Source organism: Miniopterus schreibersii, assembly GCF_964146895.1.
Source record: "Miniopterus schreibersii genome assembly, chromosome: X".
Lineage (NCBI taxonomy): Eukaryota > Metazoa > Chordata > Mammalia > Chiroptera > Miniopteridae > Miniopterus > Miniopterus schreibersii.
The window spans coordinates 54846870-54874508 of record NC_138104.1 but is presented as its reverse complement, the minus strand read 5'-3'; the positions used below and the strand labels follow the sequence as shown (position 1 = coordinate 54874508).

Here is a 27639-nt window from a genome sequence, read left to right as displayed (position 1 = left end):
GTCTTCCACCTGCTACCTGTTGCTAAATTACTCCGGCTGCCAGCAGAACAAGCTGCTAATTTTAGAGGGCTCGGGGGCTCTGGGGAGCACTTCGATAAAATTTATAGCAGAGAGTATTAATGTGTGTTTGTGTGTTGGAGGAGAGATGTGGGAGAGAAGAGCCAGGAGAGGAGAGGGAAGGGCAGGGAGGAGAGGAGGGTATTAGTTCCAGGTAATAAACCAAATGATGTGGCCTCCCTGAGCTGGGCAGTCAGCAGAGGGGAAAGGGCTTTGGAGAAAGGCAGGCATGCACTGAGTCTGAGAGCTTCATTCCCTACAAGCTGAGGAAACTTAGGGGAGAGCTGAGGCTTCAACACGGGTTCTTATGGAAAAACAAAAAAAACCAAAGCTTTGACTTAAAGGCCTAAGCAAGGTTTCCCTGAAGCTAAATTCACTAGATCTGCAGTGCAAGCATTTTCCTAATTCACATAAGCATTTCACCCAGTTACAGGCACAGGAGAACTTAAAACTTGGAGGCAGGCAATGCAATAGAGAGTGCTGAGGTGAAAGAAACAATAGCTCTACCCTCTAGTAAAACGTTCAGCAAAGTCTGCACTCTGACCAATAAGTTAATAGAATCTCCCTTGTGAGGAGCTATGAGGAGGAGGTTAGAAGAAAGAAGTGTGGGCTAGTAATGGAGTACTTGTATTTTCACTGCTATTGACAAAGCCATACATTTGGGTATATTTCAGGGATTTTTATTTTGCCTTATTGGTCTTTTTGTTTTTACAGTATCATATTGCATAAATTTGTGTACCTTTGTTATATGCTATATAGTAAAACCTCAATATAATGAACTAATTCAGGTGAGGGGGTGTCCCTTAAAGCCAGAAGTCTGTTATATAATAAAGTAGGTTTTCCAAATGTTTATATTAAAATATTGACAAATTAGTTAGTTTACCTGTTTTTACTTATGTAGACACGTTTGTGTAATTAAAATAACGTGTGTGAAAAGTTTAATTTCACAGAAAATGTTTCTATATTTATTATTGTAATTTTAAATTTATACTGACTAGGTCTAGTAAATGCTTGCATTCACATCACCGTGAGGAAACAAGTGCTCATGGCTGAGGTGTACCTTAGCACAGGTGGAAACAGAGACCTGCGCCAGGTAAACTGCTGCAGAAAGTCTCGCCATGTGACAATAGAACCAATACCATGTGCAATGCTGTGTGATCATGTGCTAATCATTCCCTGAACATTGTTTACAAGTGGTGACTCTTGGATTTAAATATGTAGACTATAGTTGGAGATATGTAATATTTATTTATGTCGGTAAAATTATTAGTGTTTTTTCCAACATATGGCTTATTGGCTAAAATTTGTTAAAAATAAGAGTGAATTAATAACAAAAAATAACCTGTTAATTTAATTATAAGCACATTTAGGTCCTTTTTTGTTGTTTTTGAGAATTGGCCAGAAGTATTTTAAAATTAACAGTGTGTTAATTTTCACATATCACATATGGACCAGAAATTGTATCCATTAAATCCAAAGTCCATTAAATCAAGGTGGGTTTACTGTACTATTGAGTTTTCTAGTATTCTCTCATTGATCTTTTAAAAAATTATTCTTGTCCAGGTATTCTTTTTTCTTCCAAATTTATATACAATCATTTATTTTAAGTACAAAAATTTCCAATTGTGATTTTGATTAGAACTGGTTTAAATCTATAAATTATTTTAAGTTAGATCATCTCTTCTTAAATAATGATATTTTTCAAAGTTTCATTCTTGGCTCAAGTCATTGTCACTTTATACACTACCTAACTGGGTGATCTCATACATAATCATGATTTTAACTATCACCTATTGTAGTTACTAATGACTGCAAACTTGCTATATCTATTCCTGGTGTTTCTTCCAAATTACAGACCCATACTCAGATTGAGTATAACCTCCTATTCTTATAAGCACTTTCATTTCCACCTGGATGTCTTACCAGTACCTCACATTCAAGATGTTAAGAAGTAAACAATTTATTTCTCTTCTAAACAAACAAAAACAACCCCTGCTTCCTCCATTTCTTTTCTTCTTTGTGAGTGGTACCAGTATCTATGAGCTTAATCCAAAAATGTGTTATCCTTAACTCTACCATCTTCCTTATCCCCTAAACATTTGTTCAATTATTATATCCTATGAATTATCCCTTAACATCTCTCAGACATATCTAATTCTCCCATCTTCATGTCCTACCACCTGTGTTAAAGTTATTGTCATCACTTGTATGAATTACTCTAACTGGTTTCCCTGCTTTCAAAGTATCCTTTTTCTCCTTTTAGAAATTTATTGATATTTTAGTACCTGGATCACCATCTTCCTTTCCATTCCAATCTCCCCCTCTCTTCTGAGTGACTTCAAAGTCTATGTGGATGATTCAACAAACACTGTATCCTATCAGTTCCATGATCTCAATTCTAGTGTCATTTACCTCCACTTTAGCCTTTGGTCAAACTCCAGACCTTCTTATAACCTTAAATTGTTCTCCCCAAGTCTTAAAATTAAACCACGCTCACTGTTTTTACTCCCACTTCTCCAAATTACTTTTCTTAAGGTTACCTTTTAAAATTTAAAAATTTTAAACAATTACAGTTGACATTCAATATTTTATTAGTTTCAGTTGTACAGCATAATGGTTAAGCATTTATGTAATTTACGAAGTGGTAAATGTAGTGCCCACCTGGCACCAATATAGTTATTACAATATTATTGACTATATTCTCTATGCTGTATTTTGCATCCCTGTTACTATTTTGTAACTACAAATTTTAAATTCTTAATCCCTTTACCTTTTTACCCTAGCCCCCCAACCACCCTCCAATCTGGCAACCATCAGTTTTTTCCCTGTATCTGAGTTTGTTTCTGATTTGTTTATTTTGTTATTTAGATTCCACATATAAGTAAAATTAGATGGTATTTGTCTTCCTCTGTTTGACTTATTTCACTTAGCATAATACACTCTAGGCCCATCCATGTTGTCACAAATGATAAGATTTCACTCTTCTGGGTATTTATTTGAAGAAATGCAAAACTAATTCAAAAAGATATACCCACCCCTATGTTAATTGTGGCATTATTTACAGTGACCAAGATATGGAAGCAACATAAGTGCCCATCAATAGATGATTGGATAAAGAAGATGCAGAACATATATACAATGAAATATTATCTAGCCATAAAAAAAAAAAAAAAAAGAAATCTTACCCAATTACTCTTTAGTCCATTGTGATATGGCTTTTATTCCCACTAATTTATAAATACCTCCAGCCACACCCCAGTTACTATATCCAAAGGGAAATTTCTGTTCTGACCTTATTTAGCTTCTCTGAATCAGCTGAAATTATTGATCTCTTTTTCTTGAAATGATCAGCTTATTAACACTTGGAAGAACCAACGTAGTTAAAATGTGCATATTACCCAAAGCAATAAAAAGACTTAATGCAGTTCCCATCAAAATCCCCATGAAATCTTTTAAAAGAAATACAAAAAATTATCAGTTTGGCTCTGGCTGAGTGGCTCAGTTGGTTGGAGCATAGTCCCATACATCAAAAGGTTGTGAGTTTGATCCTGGGTCAGGGAGGATACATGAGGCAACCAATCAATGTTTCTCTCTGACTTTGATGTTTCTCTCTCTTCCTTCCTCATTCTAAAATCAATAAAAACAACAACATATCCTTGTGTGAAGATTAAAAAAAATTATCAGTTTGTTTAGAACCATAAAAGACCTCAAATAGCCAAAGCAATCCTGAGAAAAAGAAAAAAGTAGCCAAAGGTATCATGCTCACTGACTTCAAATTATAGTACAAAGTGACAATAATCAAATCAGCATGGTATTGGCAGGAAAAAAGGTACAAAGACCAATGGAACAGAATTGAGAACCCAGAAACAAATTCACATGTATATCGACAAATTATTTTCAACAAAAGAGTCAAAAACATACAATGGAGAAAAGATAGTCTCTTCAGTAAATGGTGCTGGGGAAAATTGGAAAGCCCCATGGAAAAATGAAACCAGATTACAGTTTGTCCCCATATACAAAACTAAACTCAAAAAATGCACCAAATACTTAAATAGAAGACCAGAAACAATAAATTACATAGAAAAAAATAGGTACTAAACTTATGGACTTTATCTTAGGGAGGAATTTGACCCCAAAGGTAAGGGAAACAAATGCAAAGATAAATTAATGAGACTATATCAAACTAAAAAGCTTCTGCACAGCAAAGGAAACTGCCAACAAAACAAAAAGGCAAACAACCACATGGGAGAAGATATTTTCAAACAACATCTCTGACAAGGAGTTAATATCCAAAATATATAAAGAACACATACCACTCCCCAGAAACAAACAAGCAATCCAATTAAAAAATGGGCAGATGACCTGAACAGACACTTCTCTCAAGAAGACATACAAATAGCCAACAGATCTATGCAATTATACTCAACTTCATTAGCTATTAGAAAAATGCAAATAAAAACTACAATGGGATATCACCTCACACCTGTTAAGGTGGCTATTATCAACAAGACAAGTAATAACAAGTGTTGGAGAGGTTGTGGAGAGAAAGGAATCCTCATTTACTGCTGGTAGGAATGTAAACTGTTACAGCCACTACGGAAAAAGTATAAATGCTCCTCAAAAAATTAAGAATAGAGTTATCATATGATCCAGCTCTGGGTATCTACCTGAAAAATTTGAAAACACTTATTTGTAAAGATATATGCAATCTTATGTTCATTATAGAATTATTCATGGTGGGTAAAACAAGGAAACAACCGAAGTTCACTAGATGATTGATTGTATAAAGAAGATGTGGAACTTGTATACAGTGCAATACTACTCAACCATAAGAAAAGCTTAAATATTGTCATTTGAAACACCATGGTTCTTAACTTTTTCTGTCTAACTTATTTTACTTAGCATGATATACTCAAGATCTAGCAGCATCAAAATCACTTAGAAATGTTTGAAATAGCAAATCATTGAGCCCCATCCCACACCTACTGAATAAGAGCCTCTGGGGGTTGATCCCAGAAATCTGTTGTATAACAAGCCTTCCAGGTATATTTTTTATTGTTCAAAATATTACAGATGTCCCTTTATCACCTACTGACCCGTTCTACCTTCCACTCACTCCCCTCCCAGCCCCTCACCACACTGTACTCTGTGTCATTGGGTTATGCATATAAATTCTTTGGCTAATCTCTCCCACACCAATATCCTTCAGAGATTCCTCAGTCTGATCCATGCTTCCATGTCACTGAATCTATTTTGTACGTCAGTTTATTAAGTTCTTTAGATTCCTCATATTAAATGAGATCATGTGATGTTTGTCTTTATCTGTCTGGCTTATTTCGCTTAGCATAATATTCTCCAAGTCTGTCCATACTGTCCCAAAGGGTACAAGATCCTTCTTTATAGCTGCATAGTATTTCATAGTGTAAATGTCCAACAGCTTTTTTATACACTCATCTGATGGGCACTTGGGCAGTTTCCAGATCTCAGCTATTGTGAATTCTGCTGCTATGAACATGGCAGTGCATATATTCTTTCTGATTAGTGTTTCAGGATTCTAAGGATATATTCATAGAAATGGGATCACTGGGTCAAAAGGCAGTTCCATTTTTAATTTTTTGAGCAACCTCCATACTGTTTTCCATAGTGGCTGTGCCAGTCTGCATTCCCACCAGCAGTGTACCAGGGTTCCCCTTTCTCCACATCCTTGCCAGCACATGTAATTTGTTGATTTGTTCACAGTATCCATTCTGAGAGGTGTGAAGTGATACCTCATTGTTGTTTAATTTGCATCTCTCTGATGATTAGTGACATTGAGCATTTTTTCATATGTCTCTTCGACATCTGTATGTCCTCTTTGGAGAAGTGTCTATGCCCTTCTTTGCCCATTTGTTAACTGGATTGTTTGTCTTCCTCTTATTGAGTTGTATGAGTTCCTTGTACACTTTGGAAATTAGCCCCTTATCAGACAATCTTAGCAAATATGTTCTCCCATACCACAGTGTTCCTTTGTATTTTAAAGATGATTTCTTTTGCTGTGTGGAAGCTTTTTAGTTTGATATAGTCTTATTTGTTACTTTTGTTTGTTTGTTTCTCTTGCCTAGGAGATGTATCAGTGAAAATTCCTCTATGTGAGATGTCTGTGACTTTACTGCCTGTTTTCTCCCAGGATTTTTAGGGTTTTGTGACTTACATTTAAGTGTTCTATCCATTTTGAATTTATTTTTGTGTATGGAGTAAGTTGGTGATTTAGTTTCATTCTTTTGTATGTACCTGTCCAATTTTCCCAAGACCATTTATTGAAGAGACTGTCTTTACTCCATTGGATGCTCTTGCCTCCTTTTTCAAATATTAACTGACTATACTTGCATGGGTCTATTTCTGAGTTCTCTGCTCTGTTCCATGATCTATATGCTTGGTGTTGTACCAATACCAGGCTGTTTTTATTACAGTGGCTTTGTAGTACAGTTTGGTATCTGGTAAAATGATCCCTCCCACTCTAGTCTTCTTTCTCAAGATGGCTGTGGCTATTGGCATCTTTTTTGGGTCCATATAAATTTTTGGAATATTTCTTCTAGCTCTGAAATATGCTGTTGGTATTTTAATAGGAATTATATTAAACCTATAGATTGCATTGGGTAGTATGGACATTTTAATGATATTAATTCTTCCAATCCATGAACATGGTATGTTCTTCCACTTGTTTATATCTGCCTCTATTTCTTTTTTCAGTGTCCTGAGGTTTTCGTAGGTGAGGTCTTTTCCATCCTTGGTTAAGTTTATTCCTAGGTATCTTATTTTTTTAGTTACAATGGTAAATGGAATTGTTGTTTTAGTTATCTTTCTGAGAGTTCATTGTTGGTGTGTAAAAATGCCATTGATTTTCAGGTGTTAATTTTTGGATCCAGCTACCTTGCCGAATACATTTATAAAACCTTGTAGAATTTTGGTTGAGTCTTTAGGGTTTTCTATGTACAATATCATGTCATCTGCAAATAATGACAGTTTTACTTCCTCTTTTCCAATTTAGATACATTTTATGTTTTCTTCCTATCTGATGGCTGTGGCATGGACTTCAGCATTATGTTGAGTAAGAGTGGTGAAAGTGGACATCCCTGTCTTGTTCCTGTTTTTAATGGAAATGGTTTTAGATTTTGTCCATTGAGTATGATGTTGGCTGTAGATCTGTCATATAAGGCCTTTATTATGTTGAGGTATGATCCCTCTATTCACACTTTGCTGAGAGTTTTTGTCAAAAATGGGTGTTGGATTTTGTTGAATGCTTTTTATGCATCTATTGATATCACCACATGATTTTTGTTCTTCATTTTTTTAGGTGATATATCACATTTATTGATTTGCAGATACTGTACCAGTCTTGCATCCCCAGAATAAATCCCACTTGGTTGTGGTGTATGATTTTCTAATGCATTGCTGGATCTGTTTTGCTAGTATTTTGTTGAGGATTTTAGCATCTAGGTTCATCAGGGATATTGGCTTGTAATTTTCTCTCTTTGTAGTGTCCTTATCTGGTTTTGGGATTAGGATGATGCTAGCTTCATAAAAAGAGTTTGGGAGTTTTCCCTACTATTGAATTTTCTGGAATAATTTGAAGAGATTAGGTGTTAATTCTTTAAATGTTTGGTAAAACTTGCTTGTAAATCCATCTGGACCAGGATTTTTTATTTGCTGGGAGTTTTTTGATTACTGCTTCAATTTCATTAGTTGTTATCAGCCTATTCAGGTTCTCTGATTCATCTGATTCAGCTTCTAGGAATTTGTCCATTTCACCCAGGTTGTGCAGTTTCTTGGCATATAGTTGCTCATAGCATCTTCTTCCGATCATTTTTATTTCTGTTGTGTTAGTTGTTATATTGCCTCTTTCATTTCTGATTTCATTTATTTTGGTCCTCTCTCTTTGTTTCTTGGTGAGTCTGGCTAAAGGTTCATCAATCATATTTATCTTTTCAAATAATCAGCTCTTGGTTTCATTGATCTTTTGCATTGCATTTTTAGTCTGTATGCCATTAAATTCTGCTTTGATCTTTATTATTTCCTTCTGTGTACTTCCTCGGGGCTTTTCTTTTGTTCTCATTCTAGTTATTATGTTAGATGGTTTAATAGAGCTTTTTTCTTGTTTCTTGAGGTAATCCTGTATTGCTGTGAAGTTTCCTCTCAGGACTGCTGTCGCTGTGTCTTAAAGATTTTGGGTTGTTGTTTGTTCATTTTTGTTTTTTTCCAAGACGTGTTTGATTTATTCCTTGATCTCATTGGTAACCCATTGATTGATTAATAACATGCTATTTAGCCTCCATGTACTTGAACTTTTTTTTTTTTATACTGGTTGATTTCTAGTTTCATGGCATTATGATTAGAAAAGATGCTTGATATGATTTCTAACTCCTTGATTTTGTAGAGACTTGCTTTGTGCCCTATCATGTGGTGTATTTTTAAGAATGTTCCATGTGCACTTGAGAGGAATGTGTATTCTGCTGCTTTGGGATGAATTTTCATTGAATGTCAATTAAATCCATTAGATCTAGAGTGTCATTTAAGGTCTCTGTTTCCCTCTTGTGTTTTTTTTTTTTTTTTGTCTTGAGGATCTGTTCAAAGAGGACTGTGGGATGTTAAAGTCCTCCACTATGATTGTGTTGCTGTCAATCTCCCACTTAAAGTCCACCAGGAAATTTATTATGTATTTAGGTGCTCCTATATTGAGTGCATTATATATTTATAAGAGTTATTTTCTCTTGTTGGATCCATCCCTTTAGTAGTGACCTTTTTTGTTTCTTGTTATGGTCTTTATTTTGAAGTCTATTTTGTCAGAAATAAGTATTGCTACTCCAGCTTTTTTTCATCTCCATTTGCATGGAATTTTTTTTCTATCCCTTCACTTTTAGCCTGTGTCAATCTTTTACTCTCAGGTGGGTCTCTTGTAGAAAGCATATATTTGGTTCCTAGTTTCTTAGCAATTCAGCTACCTTATATCTTTTGATTGTAGCATTTATTCTGTTTATATTTAAGGTTACTATTGATATCTACTTATTTAATGTCATTTTTCGACATTATGATGATGTAACTTTTTCTCAATATTTCTTCTTCTTCTGAAAGCAGTGCTTTTAGCATTTCTTGCTATGCTGGTTTGGTGGTACTGAACACCTTTAGCCTTCTTTTGTCTGTGAAGCTCTTTATTTCATCTTCAATTTTAAATGATAGCCTTTCTGGATAAAGCAGTCTTGGTTGCATGTTCTTGATTTTAATTACTTTGATAACTTCATGCCAATTCCTTCTGGCCTGAAGTGTTTCTGTTGAGAAATCTGCTCTCAGCCTCAAGGGGGTCCCCTTGTAGGTCACTACTTGTCTCTCTCTTGCAGCCTTAATATTCTCTGTTTGTCCGTAACATTTGCCATTTAAATTATGCTGTGTCTTGAAGTGGTTCTCTTTGGGTTCCTCTTGTTTGGAACCCTCTGTTTTCTGAACTTGTGTGGCTTTTTCCCTCACCAACATAGGAAAGTTTTCTGTGATTATTTCCTCCACCAAGATCTCTATCGCTTGCTCACTTTGCTCCACCTCTGTTACCCCTATGATGTGAACATTGTTTCACTTCATGTTGTCCCAAAACTCCCTTAGACAGTCCTCATGCTTTTTAAGTGTTTTTTTTTTTTTTTTTTGCTGCTCTGATTGTTTTTTTCTACGTTATCTTCTAAATCACTGACTCTCCTCTGCTTCACTGAGCTTACTTTTCATTCCTTCCAGTTTATTCTTGATATCAAATATAGTATTCTTCATTTCTTACTGGTTTTTATTTAACATATCTAGTTCTCTTTTTATTCCTTCACTAAGTTCCTCGACTTTTCCATTAAGTGTCTTGTCCTGGTTAATTTCCTTGAGCATCTTTAAAACCATTACTCTGAATTCTATTTCTGATAATTTGCTTAACTCTATCTCATCAAGAGTCTTTTTCTGGCGATTTTTCATTTTCTTTAGTTTGGGGGTTGTTTCTTTGTCTCCCCATTTTAGTGGCTCTTAGTGTTTTTATCTGTACATTAGATATATAGGCTGTCTCCTAGTCTTGTGGGGTGGGATTTTGTAATGTATGTCCAGTGTAGCCTAGAAGTGTGTCTTACTTTTATTTCTGGGCTATTTGCTCTAGGTGTATCCCTTTTGTGGGTGTCCCTTTTGTGGGTTCTTTGGGCTCTCCTTTTGTGATTGGGTATAGATTGTTGTTGACCCATTCTTGGGAGGATTCTCCTCTCAGGTTGACTAACTTTGTGGCTCAGCCCCAACCACATCATGTGAGCTGTTGTACAGGTGCTGGCAAAGCAAAACAAAACTCATCCAAACTGCCAGGAAACAAGCAGTATCTTACAAAATATCCTGGCAACCACAATGGAAGCATCCCTAGTGAAAGTAGAATTGGGAGAGTGAAGCAAGAACATAAATGCTAAGGCAAAAAGGCAAAAAAAGAGCAAAAATTAGAGAAACAGAGAAGAAGATATTATTGCTAATAGTAATGAAGAATAAAAAAATTAATAGAAAAATAAGATAAGAAGTAAAAAATAGAGAAGCTACTTGAAGATAAATTGGTCAGGGAGAAAACTCTAAAAGAAGGGTGAGCAAAAAAATTAAGGGTAAAACATAAGTATAGAAAAATAGTTGGAGGAGGGAAGATGGCAGCCCTGTGAGAAGCAGCAGCACCCCCGCTCCTGCCACGGATTTGATTTCCTTCAAAAATCCTATGTATCCAGCTCGAAAAAAAACAGAAAAACATACCTGAGTGGACGAAGTGTGAGTGGGGAGCACTGAGGAACCATCACGGAGTCCGGTAAGAGAGGGGGCCCTTGGAAGGGGGAGTCCCCCTGAAGCCTGTGCTGGGCTCTGAGCCTGAAGGCTTGGAGGCTGCAAAGCCTTGCGGACGGCATCCAAAAGCGGGGATCCCACACCCGGAGCAGAGAGAGGAAGGAGCGCCCTGCGCACAGGGCAGAGGGACCCAGGGGAGCGGTGAGTCCTGGAGGAGATGGCGCCTTCCTAGGAAACAAAGCCTCTAGGGGCAGCTGCAACTCAGCTTCTGGTGCTCCGGGTACCAACCATAGGGAAGGCTGTCCCAAGGCCTGTGGCACCCAAGTGGTGAGGGACCAGAGGACTGCGCTGAGCATGCACACACAGGGACCCTCTTCCTCCCTGTGGGGCACTGTGTTGAGCCCCAGAAAGCACTGAATCTGCATGGTGCAGGGGAGGGGAGGGGAGGAGCCCTCCTGCCCTGAGCTCCCGGGTGCCAAGAGGCTGGGATCTGTGACCAGCCCCGAGGGGCCCTGTGGTAGTATGTGAAGCCGCTCCAGCTTTGCTCAGACCAGTGGTGTGGAAAGCTGCATGGAGCTAACTTTGGGTCACCTCCGGCTCGGTGCCTTGGAGCAAGAGCGGCGGGACCTTGCAGGGCAGACTCTCTGCCTGTGTGTTGCTTTGTGCTTTTGCGAGTTTGATTGCGGAACTGGTTCCCACCTTCCCGGTGTGCACTGCACAGACAGACCAGCGGAGGCTACCATTGGGGTCTGTGAAGTAGACGGTCTGAGGGGCGGGACTGGTGGGACCAGCCAACCAGAGCTGAGCAGGGAGGGGCGGAGCTAGCCGGCCTCTCCTGTAGCCAGGAGCACCACCCTCAACAGGAAAGGGGCGGGTCTCACTCACTGAAGCCCCAGACACACCCTCAGGGCACAGTCCTGAGGGGGAAGGGAGAGCAGCTCATAGGACGACTCTGCAAGAATAAGACTCTTGGGGACTGTTGTTTGGGGTCTGGAGGAAACGTTGAAAACCCCTGCTGGGGGCTGGGCAGGCAAAGGGCTCACCAGAATGTGTTCTGAATCGAACCCACTGGGCCCTGGCTGCTGAAATGGCCCATAGAGAAAAGGCAACAGACTGAAATCAATCTGAAGCTGCAGCAGGCCAGAGCCTGGGGAACTAGAATCAGAGGACAGGGTAGGGACTGAGAATCTGGTGGTGGAGCAGAGACTAACTCCCACAGAGTGAGCCCCTGACAGTGACACCTCTAACGGAAGTGACACCCTGGACTACACTAGCCACCCTGTACCCTAAAGACTCTACAGAAGACTCTGGAGCAAGACCAGGCAACTACAAGGTTGCAAAATAGCTGACAAGAGGAGGTGGCCCACGGAGAGCCTCAGATCAACCATCTACCTAAGGACACCAGAGCCAAACCTAGACGGATCCTCACATTGGGTGATACACAAGTACCTCCCAGGAGAACTGAAATCACAAAAAACAGTGACCCTCAGACAACATAAGTTGCCCAGAAGAAACGCACCTGATTGACTACCTCTTTCTCTGCTGTAGTTTTGTTTGGTTTGGCTTTGGTTTTTTTTTTTGGTTTTCGGTTTTGTTTTTGTTGTTGGTGGTGTTGTTTTTTGTTTGTGGGTTTATTTTTTCGCTTTTTTCCTTAGGAAGAAGAGAAAGGGGAGAAAATTTGTTTTTTCTTCTTTTTAAAATTTTATAAAAATCTTTTTTTTTTCTTTTTTAATTTTTTTTTAAAACATTTTTTTAACTATTTTTTTTTTTTTTATAAAATAATTTTGTCTTGCTTAGCTTGTTTTGGTTTTGTTTTCATTATTTGCTTTATTTTGTTTTATCCTTGCTTCTATTATCAAGACTTTCTTGATATCCTTGCTTAACGACTGGGACTTTATCATTATAACCAAGTTTACTGCTTTCCTCTATCGTTTCCCTCAAATCTCTTCCCAGACGCCCTGCCTGCCTGCCTGGGCTTTATCTCTCTCTCCTCTCAATCCATTGGCATAACTTTTTTTTTCTTTTTCTTCTTTCTTTTTCTACTTTTCTTTCATTTTTTTTTATTTTGCCCCCTTCAGTTTTCCTGTCCGATTGTTAATTTCTCTTATTCTCTTTATTGTATTTTTGTTTTCTCATTTTCAACTATTATAGTATTCTTATTCTCTCCCTTAATTTTGTGCTGGCCCTTCTTTCAGAATCTTTTCTCTGCTTCTGTTATCTCCCAGTAGCTTCTCTATTTTTTATATTTAGTTTATTATTATTTTCTAAATTTTCACCAGTATTAACAACCACATACACCTCTGGGCTCCACTGGACCCACAAGACAAAATCCCATGCTACAAGAGTGGGACACAGCAAATATATCTAATATATAGATATAAGCACTAAGACCTACCAAAATGGGGAGACAAAGAAACAACCCCCAAATTAAAGAAAAGGAAACATCTCCAGAAAAAGACATTGATGAGATGGAGTTGAGCAAGTTATCAGAAACGGAGTTTAGAGTATTGATGATGAAGATGTTCAAGGAACTTAAGAAGACTATAGATGATAAGATTGAGAACCTTAGTGAAAACAAGAAAAAAGAGATACATACTATAAATAAATCTCAGACAGAGATAAAGAATGCTGTATCTGATATCAAGAATGCACTGGAAGGAATTAAAACCATGCTCAATGAAGCAGAGGACAGAATAAGTGACTTAGAAGACAAAGTAGAGAAAATCACACAATCAGAGCAGCAAAAAGAAAAAACACTTAAAAAGCATAAGGACAGTCTACGGGAACTTTGGGACAACATGAAGCGAAACAAAATTTGCATTATAGGAGTGCCAGAGGGGGAGGAAAGAGAGCAAGGGATAGAGAACTTGGTGGAAGAAATAATGATAGAAAACTTCCCTAGGCTGGCGAAGGAGAAAGCCACACAAGTTCAGGAAGCACAGAGGGTTCCTAACAAGAGGGACCCAAAGAGACCCACTCGAAGACACATCATAATTAAAATGGCAAATGTCAAGGACAAAGAGAAAATATTAAGGGCTGCAAGAGAGAGACAAGCAGTGACCTACAAGGGAACCCCCATAAGACTGACAGCAGATTTCTCAACAGAGACTCTTCAGGCCAGAAGGGAGTGGCATGAAGTTCTCCAAGTACTGAAAAGCAAGAACATGCAACCAAGATTGCTTTATCCAGCAAGGCTATCATTTAAATTTGAAGGTGGAATAAAGAGCTTCCCAGACAAAAAAAAGACTAAAAGAGTTCAGTACCACCAAACCAGCATTGCAAGAAATGCTAAAAGGACTGCTTTAAGAAAAAGACGGAAAAGTGAGAGAAAGGCACATCAGTGTAAAGGGGAAAAATGGCATTAAATAAGTTGATATCAATAGTAACTTTAAATGTAAATTGAATAAATGGACCAATCAAAAGACAAAGGGCAGCTGAATGGATAAGAAAACAGGACCCAAATATATGCTGTCTACAAGAGACCCACCTGAGAGCAAAAGACTCACATAGGCTAAAAGTGAAGGGGTGGAGTAAAATATTCCATGCAAATGGAAAGGAAAAGAAAGCTGGAGTAGCAATTCTTATTTCAGACAAAACAGACTTCAAAATAAAGACCATAATGAGTGAGAAAGATGGTCACTACATATTACTAAAGGGATCAATCCAACAGGAGGAAATAACCCTTATGAACATTTATGCACCCAATACAGGAACACCTAAATATACAAAAAATCTCTTGGGGGACTTCAAAGGGGAGATTGACAGCAACACAATCATAGTGGGGGACTTTTACACCCCACTGTCAGCATTGGATAGAATATCAAGACAAAAAATCAACAGGGAAACGCAGACCTTAAATGAATCACTAGACGTATTGGATTTAATTGACATTTATAGAACATTTCACCCCAAAGCAGCAGAATACACATTCTTCTCAAGTGCACATGGAACATTCTCAAAAATAGACCACATGTTAGGGCACAAGGCAAGTCTCTACAAATATAAGAACATTGAAATCATATCAAGCATCTTCTCAGATCACAATGCCATGAAACTAGAAATCAGCCACTACAAAAAAACTGAAAAATATTCAAACACATGGGGGCTAAATAGCATGTTATTAAACAATGAATAGGTTACCAAGGAGATCAAGGAAGAAATCAAACACTTCATGGAAAGTAACAAAAATGAACAGACAACAACTCAGAACCTAGGGGACATGGAGAAAGCAGTCTTGAGAGGAAAATTCATATTGTTACAGGCCTATCTCAAGAAACAAGAAAAAGATCTAATGAACCATCTAACACAACAACTAAAGAACTAGAACGAGGACAGCAAGAAAAGGCCCGAGGAAGTAGAAGGAAGGAAATAATAAAAATCAGAGCAGAGATTAATGACATAGAGACTAAAGAAACAATACAAAAAATCAATGAAGCCAAGAGCTGGTTCTTTGAAAAGGTAAGTAAGATTGATGCACCTTTAGCCAGACTCATTAAGAAACAAAGAGAGAGGGCCCAAATAAATGAAATCAGAAATGAAAGAGGTGATATATCAACTGATCCAACAGAAATACAAAGGATTGTAAGAAAATATTATGAGCAACTGTATGCCAACAAATTGGACAACATAGGGGAAATGGACAAATTCCTAGAAGCATACAACCTTCCAAAGCTCAATCAAGAAGAGGCAGAAAACCTGAATAGGCCAATAACAACTAATGAAATTGAAGCAATAATCAAAAAACTCCCAGCAAACAAAAGTGCTGGACCAGATGGATTTACAGGCGAGTTTTACCAAACATTCAAAGAAGAATTAACACCTATTCTATTCAAACTATTCCAGAAAAGTCAAGAGGAGGGAAAACTCCCAAATTCTTTTTATGAGGCCAGCATCACCCTAATCCCAAAACCAGATAAAGATACTACAAAGAAAGAAAGTTACAGGCCAATATCCCTGATGAACATAGATGCTAAAATCCTCACTAAAATACTAGCAAACTGGATCCAGCAATACATTAAAAAGATCATACATCATGTCCAAGTGGGATTTATTCCAGGGATGCAAGGTTGGTACAACATACACAAATCAATAAATGTGATACATCACATAAACAAATTGAAGGACAAAAATCATATGATCATATCAATAGACGCAGAAAAAGCATTCGACAAATTCCAGCACCCATTTCTGATAAAAACTCTCAGCAAAGTGGGAATAGAGGGATCATACCTCAACATAATAAAGGCCATATATGACAGACCTACAGCCAACATCATACTCAATGGGCAAAAACTAAAACCATTTCCATTAAAAACCGGACCAAGACAGGGATGTCCACTTTCACCACTCTTATTCAACAGAGTACTGGAAGTCCTCGCCATAGCCATCAGACAGGAAGAAAACATAAAAGGTATCCATATTGGAAAGGAGAAAATAAAACTGTCATTATTTGCAGATGACATGATACTGTATATAGAAAACCCTAGAGACTCCATCAAAGTACTAGTAGATTTGATAAACGAATTTGGCAAGGTAGCTGGATACAAAATCAACATCCAGAGATAAATGGCATACTTATACACCAACAATGAGCTTTCACAGAGAGAAACTAAAAAAGCAATACCATTTACCATTGTAACTAAAAAAATAAGATACCTAGGAATAAACTTAACCAAGGATGTAAAAGACCTTTACTCAGAAAACTATGTGACACTGAAAAAAGAAATAGAGGAAGATTTAAACAGGTGGAAGAAGATACCATGCTCATGGATTGGGAGAACTAATATCATTAAAATGTCCATACTACCCAAAGCAATTTATAAATTTAATGCAATTCCTATGAAAATACCAACAGCATATTTCAGAGACCTAGAACAAACATTTTGAAAATTTATATGGAACCAAAAAAGACCCCGAATAGCTGCAGCCATCTTGAGAAAAAATGACAGAGTGGGAGGGATCACATTACCAGACTTCAAACTATATTACAAAGCCAGTGTTCAAAACTCCCTGGTATTGGTACAACAACAGGCTTATAGATCAATGGAACAGAACAGAGACCCCAGAAATAGACCCACGCCACTATGGTCAGTTAATATTTAACAAAGGAGGCAAGAGTATCCAATGGAGTAAGGACAGTCTCTTCAATCAGTGGTGCTGGGAAAATTGGACAGATACATGCAAAAGAATGAAACTAGACCACCAACTGTCACCATACACAAAAATAAACTCAAAATGGATAAAAGACATAAATGTAAGTCACGAAACCATAAAAATCCTGGAAGAAAACATAGGCAGTAAAGTCACAGACATCCCACATAGTGGACTTTTCACTGATACATCTCCTAGGGCAAGAGAAACAAAGGAGAAAATAAACATATGGGACTACATCAAACTAAAAAGCTTCTGCACGGCAAAAGAAAACAGCCTCAAAGTACAAAGGAACCCCATGGTCTGGGAAAACATATTTTCCAAGGATGAATCTGATAAGGGGCTAATTTCCAAAGTGTAGAAAGAACTCATAGCACTCAGCAAGAGAAAGACAAACAACCCAATTAAGAAATGGGCAAAGGACTTAAATAGACAGTTCTCCAAAGAGGGCATACAGATGGCCAAGAGACACATGAGAAAATGCTCGACGTCGCTAATCATCAGAGAGATGCAAATTAAAATCACAATGAGGTATCACTTCCCACGTGTCAGAATGGATGCCATCAACAAATGAACAAACAATATGTGCTGGCGAAGGTGTGGAGAAAGGGGAACCCTAGGACACTGGTGGTGGGAATGCAGACTGGTGAAATCACTATGGAAAACAGTATGGAGGTTCCTCAAAAAATTAAAAATGGAGCTGCCGTTTGACCCAGTGATTCTACTCCTAGGAATGTATCCTAAGAATCCTGAAACATTCATCAGAAAGGATATATGTACCCCGATGTTCATAACAGCGCAGTTTACAATAGATAAGATCTGGACACAGCCCAAGTGACCATCAGTAGATGAGTGGATAAAAAAGCTGTGGGACATTTACACCATGGAATACTACGCAGCTTTAAAGAAGAAGAATCTCGTACCTTTTGGGACAGTATGGATGGACCTGGAGAATATTATGCTAAGTGAAATAAGCCAGGCAGTGAAAGACAAATATCACATGATCTCGCTTTTACGTGGAATCTAAAGAACTTAATAAACTCATGAACAGAATAGATTCAATAACATGGAAGCATAGATGAGACTGATGAATGTCAGAGGGATCGAGGAGGGCGGGTGGCTGGAAGGGGAGAGAGTAACCAAAGAATTTATGTGCATATATACACAACCCAAGGACATGGACAATGGTGGGGAGAGGGACTGGGGACGGGGAAGGAACGGGGTGGAACGGGTAATTGGGGAGAAAAAGGGACATCTGTAATATTTTAAACAATAATAAAACTTTAAAAAAAAAAAAATTGGTCAGCTAGTCCAGGAAGGAAAGAAGGCATGGAGGTGTGAAGATGCATGGTATACTTGCAGTGCAAAAAGCAATAATGTGGGACTGGATCATAGTATACATAGAAGGATTCAGTAGAAAATGGGGCCATAAAGAGAGACAGAAACCTGGACTTTAAACCAAGGCAAATACAATGGGGAGCCATCAAAGATTTGTAAGCAGGTGAGTGAAATGATCAGATTTACCTTTTGGAAAAAGCCATGCTGGTTTCAACTGGGAGGAGAAAAGGTTGGAATTAAGGAATTATAGTAGAAAGGTTTGGCAATAATCCAAGTAAGAGGTTATGAGGACATGGATTAAAAAGCTGATAGCAGAACTGGAAAGAAATTGTTGGATTTGAGGCATATTAAAAAGTAGAATTAGCAAGACTTGGTAACTAATTGCCTATAAAATGTGAGAGAGTGGGAAGATTCAGAGATGATATCAAGGTGTCTGGCTTGAAATAAATAGATGAGACTGGAAATACTGAAAGAGGTTCAGGTTTGCAGAACATTGTCAGTTGTGTAGGATAGGATGAGTTTAAAGGAACTTGATACAGTTGAAGGAAATATAGAAATAGCTGGATATATATATATAATTTTTTTTCAGAGCTCACTAAATAAAGGTGACAATATCTGTGAATTATAGGAAAGAAGACAGTAAAATAAATGGGTCAGGAAAACAATAAAAACTTAGTACATAGAATTTATGGAACATGAATGGACTATGTAGAAATTCTAGTTGTTCTGTAGGACGTCAAAGGAAGAGTAAATATGTACATTATATAAATCCTTATTTTAAAAGAAGCATTGATAATAAAATGAAAGATGCCAGCATGTTTTTGCAATGTTAAATACCAAGTGCTATGGTTTTTCCAGTGACCTGCTCTTAAATCCACCTATCCGCTCTCCTGACACAGTAATTTTCACCATCTGCCAACAGCAGTCCCTCCCCTTATACATCTTTCTTAATTTGTTTTTCTTATGCTTAAAAATTGCAGAACAAGTGAGAGAGGGTGGAGCATAGCTGCTATGAGCTGTTAGAATGAGTGATAGGGCCCCAAATAGAAACATAATTTTTGAAAAACTGCCTCAGAAACTACATATTCTTAGGGGTGGCAGGGACCTGTCCAGCATGCTTCAGCTAGGCTTTTTCTTTTCTTCTCTTTGGGAAATTGACCAAGTTCTGATACAAATATGAAGGATTTGAAAATGCAAAAAAAATTGCAACGACAAGCTCCCTTTCAGAATTTTCCAGAAAAAGTAATATACGGGAGAATTGTTTTGCATGCTTTTTCTTACACAATAAGTCAGAATCAAGGTCACAGGCTTTGAGAGTTAACAAATAGCTGTAGGGCAACTGTAGTTTTCCACATACCATGGAGGATGCCATGATTTGAACATCCCTACCACCTACAATTCAGCTTTACTGTTCATCAAATCATGGCCCTACTGTTATGACACTAAAAGGGCTGATGTGAAAATTAAAATATTTTAAACCTAACTAAGACAATCAACCACATTATGCCTCAGATTTGAATTATATTTTCTCTGTGATTATCAAATTCTAATCCTGTGTTCCATTTATTTCAAGATATTCTTTTTGGTGTTGAATCTGGCAGCCAATACTCTAAAATAAAATGCTACAATAAAGAGTCACCATGAACTAAGATTAAAAAAAAGTTGAAAAAGAAAAAATTAAAATACAATAAACAGACAAACAGAAACAAACAAACAAAAAGACAAGAAGACAGAAGGGAGAAAAAGAAAAGAAAGAAAAAAAGTTATGCCAATGGAACAAGTAGAGACAGAGAGAGATAAAGCAAGGTCAGAGAGGATGCCCAATAAGAAATATGAGGGAAACAATAGAAAAGAGCAGTAAACTTATTGGTTATAATGATAATATCCTAGCAATTATGCAGAGAATATCAGAAAAATCTTGACAATAGAACAAAAAACAGAACAAAGCAAAAAACAAAAACAAAAACAAAACAAAAAACAAACAAACAAAAAAACAACAAGCAAAGCAAAACAAATTTTTAAAAGTTAATTAAAAAATTGAAAACAAAAATTTAAAAAGGAAATTTTTTCTTTTCTCTCTTTTTTTCTAAAAAGAAAATAAAGTCAATCAGGTAAGTTTTGTCTGGGCAGCTTATGTTGTCTGAGGTTTATTGTTTTGTATGCTGATTTCCTTTCTCCTGTGAGGTACTTGTGTATCAGCCAATGTGAGGAGCTGTCTAAGTTTGGCTCTGGTGCCCTTGACTGATCTGAGGCTCTCTGTGGACCACCTCCACTTGTCAGCTATTTTGCCTCCCCCTAGTTTTTGCCTGGTCTTTCTCCAGAGTCCTTTGAAGGTAGTCTTTATAGTGCAGGCTAAGTAGTGTAGCTCAGGATATTGCTCCCCTTACTTCGAAGTTTTTCTGTCAGTCACACAATGTGGGGAAGTTAGTCTGCTTTAAAGCCAACTCCTCAGTTTCTACCCCATCCTCCAATTCTAGTTCCCCATACAATGGCCTGCTGTAGTTTCAGATTGACTCCAGTCTTTGCTTTTTCTGTATGGGCAGTTTCAGTGGCCTGGGCTCAGTGGGTTGGATTAAAAAAAAGTTCCGATGAGCACTTTGTGTCCCCATCCCCCAAAGGTAGTTTTAAGCTTTTCCTCCAGTTCCCAAACAATAGTCCCTGAGAGACTTATTCTTGTGTTGTTGTCCTGTGATCTGTTCTCCCTTCCTTCTCAGGACTGTGCCTTATTGGAGATATTTGGAGCTTCAGTGAGCCGAATCAGCTCCTTTCCTATTGGGGGTGGTGCTCCTAGCCTGCAGGAGAGTTAGGTATGCTCCGACCCTCCTTTCCCAGGTCTGGCTGGCTGATCGCATGGGGCGCTTATTTCAAACTCTGTACTATGGAGACATAAATCAGATTTTGCTGGTCTGTCTCCCCAATGCAAGCCAGGAAGTTGGATGCCCATTCAGCAATCAAAATCTCAAAAACACAGAAAGCAACACACAGGCAGAGTACCCATCCTGTGAGGTCCTGTCATTCCTGTGCTTCGGTACCAAGCAGGAGGGATCACAAAGTCCACACCTCACAGTTTCCCTGCACAGCTGATCATGGTAAAGCTGGGACAGATCCTTACGTGCTATCTCTGCTCCCCTCAGAGCAGGCAAAAATCTCTGATTCACCCCATGGGCCACTCTGGCTGCTAGAGACCCGATCCTCCCCTCTGGCAGCTCCAGGGGCTGGAGTCCAGATCCACCCTGCTGGCAGTTCTGATCCCTCTCTGGCAGCAGGAGAGCTCTCTTCCCCTTTTCTGCACCCCACAGATCAAATGCTTTTGGGGGTTCTACATAATGTCTTATAGGAAGGCAGAGGATCATTGTATGTGGCTCCTCAGTGCAGCCCTCTGGTCCTTTTCTATTCAGGAGCCACACACTATGGGACAGCCTTTCCTATGTTCACCACCTGGGGTGAAAGACTCCTGTCCTGGCTGCCATTAGAGGCTTTGTTTCACTTGGAAGGCCCCTCCTCACAGGCACACTGTTCCCCTGGGTCCCTCTGCTCACTGTGCATGAGCTCTCCTTCCCTTCTCCTCCACTCTGGATTTGAGATCCCAGCTTTTGGATGCCAGTCCACACTCCCAAGGGGAGGGAGCTTTATAGCCTCTAGCCTTCAGGCCTCAGACCCCAGCACAGACTTCAGAGGGGATTCCTCCTTTCTACCCCCCCCACTCCACCAATGTCTATGATGTTCATTCAGTGCTCCCTACTCAAAATATGTCCACTCAGGTATATTTCTCTTATTTTTCCAAGCTGGTTAAGCAATATTTTAGTGGTAAATTGAGTCAGTGGCTGGGAGCAAGGGGGCTCTGCTTCTTGTCACAGTGCTGCCATCTTCAAACCATCCCCTCCCCCCAGGTAATTCTGATGCATGATAAATTTGAGAACTAATAATTTAGATCTCAGCTGAGATATCACCTACTCTGGGAAGCCATCTTTGACCATCCAAACATTATATTTGGTACCCTCTTTTACATCTCCCTACCACACTTTATAAATGCCTATTTAACACTTAAAACTCTGCATTATAATTACTAGTTTACTTGTCCCTCTGTGATAACAGCCCAAGTTTTTCAAGAGTAAGAACAAGTATTATTTCCCACTACTTTCATACTTTCTACAATTCATCCTGTACCCAGTAGGCTTCCAGTAAGTATTTATTTAATAAATGAATGTATGGAAGAAAATGTGGTCAAAATTATGGTTACCCTACATTTAGTAACAGGAGCTTACTATGTCACTGGAGTTAAGATTCAGTCTTTAGTAAGGGGACAAGATTTATTTTTTCTATTTTTTATTGCAGTCTGTTGTACTTTAAGTGATTTTCACAACTTTGTCTATGGTTTGGGTTAAGGATCAATTTATGATCTGAGACAGGTTACTCTCAAGCCATGATTAGAAGCTCATACTATAGCCAAGTTTAAGTTCAGATCTAGAGAGGGTTAGAAGCTCCATCTGTATTCAGAGTTAAAGCCAGTATAAGGCTCCATGTGCAACCACTGTTAAGGGTAACTTTGATGAAACAAAAACCCTAAGGTAGCTGCTCTAATATTGAGAGAATGAGTAATTCATGGAGACAACCTCAGGCTATGTTTTAGTTCTGGCTAATACTTCTGTTTCAGTTGTCTAAGAGCATATTTTTAAAGGAGAAAGACAGAGGGATGAAGAAGTGCTGCACATTCTTTTTTCCTTCACTAAGTGTTCCCACTCACCAGGCTCAGCAGCCAGTGGCCAGCCAGTACTAGATTCTAGCACTCCATGGGCTTGCACAGAGTAGGGGCGGCTGGCATTATTCTTGAACACCACAGTTAGGATATCACCGACCTCTCCTCTGAGAAGTGGACCTAACATATGCAAAAAAAGAAAGTCTCATTAGTGGAGTAGTGGAAGAGGGACATTAAAGTCATTTAAAGAATGGGGCATACAGTTCATAGGAGCTCCCCAGAATTAGAGGTTTTCCCTAAAAAAGGATACTTCTGAGACTGAAAGTCATGAATGGCTTCATTTATTTAATTTAGAAGCTCTTAAACTGATACTGCTACCCACAGGATGAAAGTACTTCAACAGGGCTGTGCCTCCAATTACCCCCACATTTCCCTTCCCAATTCTCTAAATAATACTCCACGTTTCTAGAGAATCAGGGCTCTGTGTAAGAATTGTTAATGAGGAGTGAGAGTTTGACATTGAGTACAGAATTGCTGGGCTCTCTTAAAGGGCCAGTGGATCCCTTCTGTGCAAGGACAAGAATGAGGAAACTTGTTACCCCCACAAAAGTGAAGGAACTGCAGCAATAATTAAACTAGGATACAAGGATAATACTGGCTTCCTGTACCATTTTTTTCTACTCTTTGATGTCCCCTCATTCCTCCACCTTTTGCATAAAAAAAAAAAATCTATCATCCTCAAAAATCTCTAGATATAGAGACCTGAAAAAACCTGGTTCAGGTTGCAGTGGAACTTCATGAATTTCCCCCTTTGATTGCTTATTTTCATGGTTGATTTATAAAATATGACTATAGTTCTAGTATATCATAAGAGAAAACTGATAATGGGGAATGAGAGGCCTTCCTGATGTGAAATAGCCCCTCTAGGAACAGCACAGACTTCTAGACACTAGGAGGAAAGTAGAATTCCCTTACCTAAGATTCCCAAGTGCTCCTCTGGTCCAGTTCTTGGTCGAGGGATCCTGAATGTACCGTCAGTGTATTCCCTGAATACAGCTTTCTTGTATCTGGAACCCAGTAGCCCATCCTTATTGCTCAGAAAGATGTGACCATAACTAGAGGAATCCAAAGAATGGTATCAGCACCCTTAATTCCTCAAACCCGTAAGGAAGCAAAGTCAGACCCAAGTTCATGTCACATACAGAAGGAGGGGACCTATTTGTTCTAATATCAGATTCCTCACCACATTGGCTGCATACATGCAATTACAGATGGTAGATTTCAATATCTATTTATGTTCTCTTGTTTGCCATCATCCAGATATAAATTTGCAGTAAAATATAAATGACAAAACCATTGGGATTACAATCAGAATCCCTGGTCTCTAGCTCTAGCCTTAATGATGTCTTAGATGGAATACATATGACAAAAAGACAAGGTACACGTTGCAGGAAAGTATTAGCTGTTTCCGATGCTAGAGGGTAAGGGATGGCGAGAAGTAGGAATTCAACATATTTCTCCTTATGAATGCTTTCCTGTTTATAAAGATATTTGTTATTTATTTTATCATTTGACATTACTAATAGGTATGTTCCAGAGGTGGATTCAGTGGTCCAGAGGTGACAGAATGTATCTTCATTGATACTGTCAGCTAGAAAGGGAGTCAGAACTTGGATTCAAGTTTGCTGCTCCTTCCCTACCTCCTTCCAGTCAAGTTCTTTCAAGTATACTACATCACTTTAAAGGTGAGTAAACCAAGGCTTAGAAAAAGGAAGTCATTTTTTCTAGGTTGCAGAACAAGTTAGCAAATAGGCTTCAACTTTTAATAACCAACATAAAGAGCAAGAATTGACAAAGGATAGTGAGAGTACCAAAAATAAACTGTATTGGAAATTGCTAAACTGTACCTCAGTTTCTATTCTCCCTTCCTTCTTTTATAGTAATAGAATCACCTAAGCTTTAGCTGAGCACATGGCTTCCAAACCAGAGATTACATTTCCCAAACTTTCTTGCAGCTGGGTATGGCCATATAAATAAGTTCAGGATAATGGAGTATGAGAGAAAGTGATGTATACAACTTCCAGGTCATCACTTTACAAACAATGCTGATTTTCTTGGACTTCTTTCTTCTTCCTTGATATCTGGGAATGATTATAACTGGAACAGACATCTTAATTCCAGAGATGAAAGCAAGTGTTATATGTGACTAGTTCATCTACTGGCCCTGAACTGCTCATGATTATACTATTATGCAAGCAAGAACTAAAATTCTAACTTATTTAAGCCACTCTATTTTTTTCTACTGTACAGTTTAGCCTGTTCCTTAATGACATTTTTTCAAGGAACAGCTGACCTTGGGGCATTCAGTTCCTTGAGTAAGCTCTCTATAAAATTTAAATCTCAATAGAGGTGCTTCTGGCTAACCAGAGGAAAGTAGGTGAAGATTAAGAACACAAGGCTGTGGTTAAGATATTTTACTTCAGTCCCACAGTATAGTAGTTATAGAAGAAGCAATGAGTTCTATTTTACCTGCGTTTTAGTCTCTGTACCAGATTTGCTGGTATCTTATTAGGTGACTTTAGAAAAGTCTTTCTTTCTTTTCTTTCTTTCTTTCTTTCTTTCTTTCTTTCTTTCTTTCTTTCTTTCTTTCTTTCTTTCTTTCTTTCTTTTCCTTCCTTCCTTCCTTCCTTCCTTCCTTCCTTCCTTCCTTCCTTCCTTCCTTCCTTCCTTCCTTCTTTCTTTCTTTCTTTCTTTCTTTCTTTCTTTCTTTCTTTCTTTCTTTCTTTCTTCCTTTCCCTCCCTCCCTCCCTCCCTCCCTCCCTCCCTCCCTCCCTCCCTCCCTCCCTCCCTCCCCCCCTCCCTCCCTCCCTTTTCCTTCCTTCCTTCCTTCCTTCCTTCCTTCCTTCCTTCCTTCCTTCCTTCCTTCCTTCTTTTTTTCTTTCTTCTTCTTCCCCTTCCTTCCTTCCTTCCTTCCTTCCTTCCTTCCTTCCTTCCTTCCTTCCTTCCTTCCTCTTTCTTTTTTTCTTTCTTCTTCTTCCCCTTCCTTCCTTCCTTCCTTCCTTCCTTCCTTCCTTCCTTCCTTCCTTCCTTCCTTCCTTCCTTCTTTCCCTCCTTCCTTCCTTCCGAATTTTAGTATCCTTCTTATCTGTAAAATGGTCCAGAGTCTCTAAAGTGTGACCACTTTTCTGAAGACTTACCTGTCCTTCTCAGACTGGTTGTGCCATTCCAGTTCCCAGCTCCTGTCAGGGCAATAGTCCCACTCTACCTCTTCTGCCATGATGTAGTAGATTCTTGCAGCTTGATAGTGTTGGCGAGAGGTGGCTTGGCGGCCAGGACACTGGGAGACACTATAGATTGCCCTCATCCCTGCTTCTCTATGGCTGCCTGCCTGGCAGTAAATCTCAAATATCCCTGATAAAGGAAGAAAGAGCAAAACCTGAATCAGAATACTCCTGTGAAGTACCTGGGGATTCCCTGCCTCTCTCTAGGCATACTGCAGAGGATGGGTAGATTCAGATAAAATTAATCTATGCATTATATAAAAATTATTACAAGTGTATTGAGAGCAATGAGTACAGAAGTTAAATGTTCTAGCTCCAAATCTACACTGTCTGGGTTTAAAATTAACTCTGCCACTAGGATCACCAACTCCTCCCTGTTTATCCAGGACATTTTGAGTTTTAGCTCTAAAAGTCTCATATCCCTGGAAACTCCTCAGTTCTTAGCAAACTAGGATGTTTGGTTACTTTATCTGACACATTAGCTATATAACCTTGAAGCAATTTTTAAGCTACTGTATGTTTCAGTTCCCTTATGGTAAAATACGTATAATTTATTTACTTCATTGGGTTGTTATAGAATTAAACACAATAATATGTATACATTGATTAGCACAGTATATAGTAAACATTCAATAAGTGAAGCTATAAATAAGTAAATAAAACTGTAATAATTATTATTCCAAGGAAGGAATTGACCAACTAGTTGTCTGCATTTTCTACCAAGCAGCAAAGAAATAAAGATGGGCTTAAATAGATATATGAAAAGTGAACTCCTTGCTAAGTGAAATAAATCAGATGGAAAGGACACGAACCATACGATTTCATTCATATGTGAGATATAAAACAAAAAGCAACAAGTGAACAAGCAAAACAAACAAACAAACTCATAGACAGAGACAACATTATGGTGGTTACTAGAGGGGAAGAGAGGTTGAGGAAAGATGAAGAGTGTAAAGGAGGTCAAATATATGGTGATGGAGGGAGACTAGACTATGGGTGGTGAGCATACAATGGAGTATACAGATATTGTATTACAAAGATGTACACCTGAAAATTATATAATGTAATTAACCAATGTTAACACCAGTAGATTTAATTAAAATTAAAAGGAATTTCTTGATCACAAGGATGCTTACACCAGAGATTTGAAATGGCCTTCCCTAGGTATTTACAATAACATGTTTGAAATAAGTCTTATGTTTCAGAGTTGTGGAGCTACCTGAACCTGATATCAAGCCCCAGGTTTTTATATCAAGGACACTAAGACTCATAGAATGTTAATCAGAAGCAGCTAACTTTCTTAGAATATTTTCTCATCAT

The 27639-nt window shown here is 38.4% G+C and overlaps 1 protein-coding gene across 1 annotated transcript in view; it reads right to left on the bottom strand.

The window, feature by feature from the left end:
- HEPH (hephaestin) overlaps positions 1–27639 on the bottom strand; it is a 146664-nt gene that overhangs the window by 65031 nt on the left and 53994 nt on the right. Inside the window, exons 13-15 of the mRNA XM_081125343.1 lie at positions 26236–26449; positions 24014–24153; positions 23087–23218 (exon numbers count right to left, since the gene is read on the bottom strand). Of these exons, the coding sequence (XP_080981469.1) occupies positions 23087–23218; positions 24014–24153; positions 26236–26449 (486 nt within the window). The remainder of the gene's footprint in view (positions 1–23086; positions 23219–24013; positions 24154–26235; positions 26450–27639) is intronic.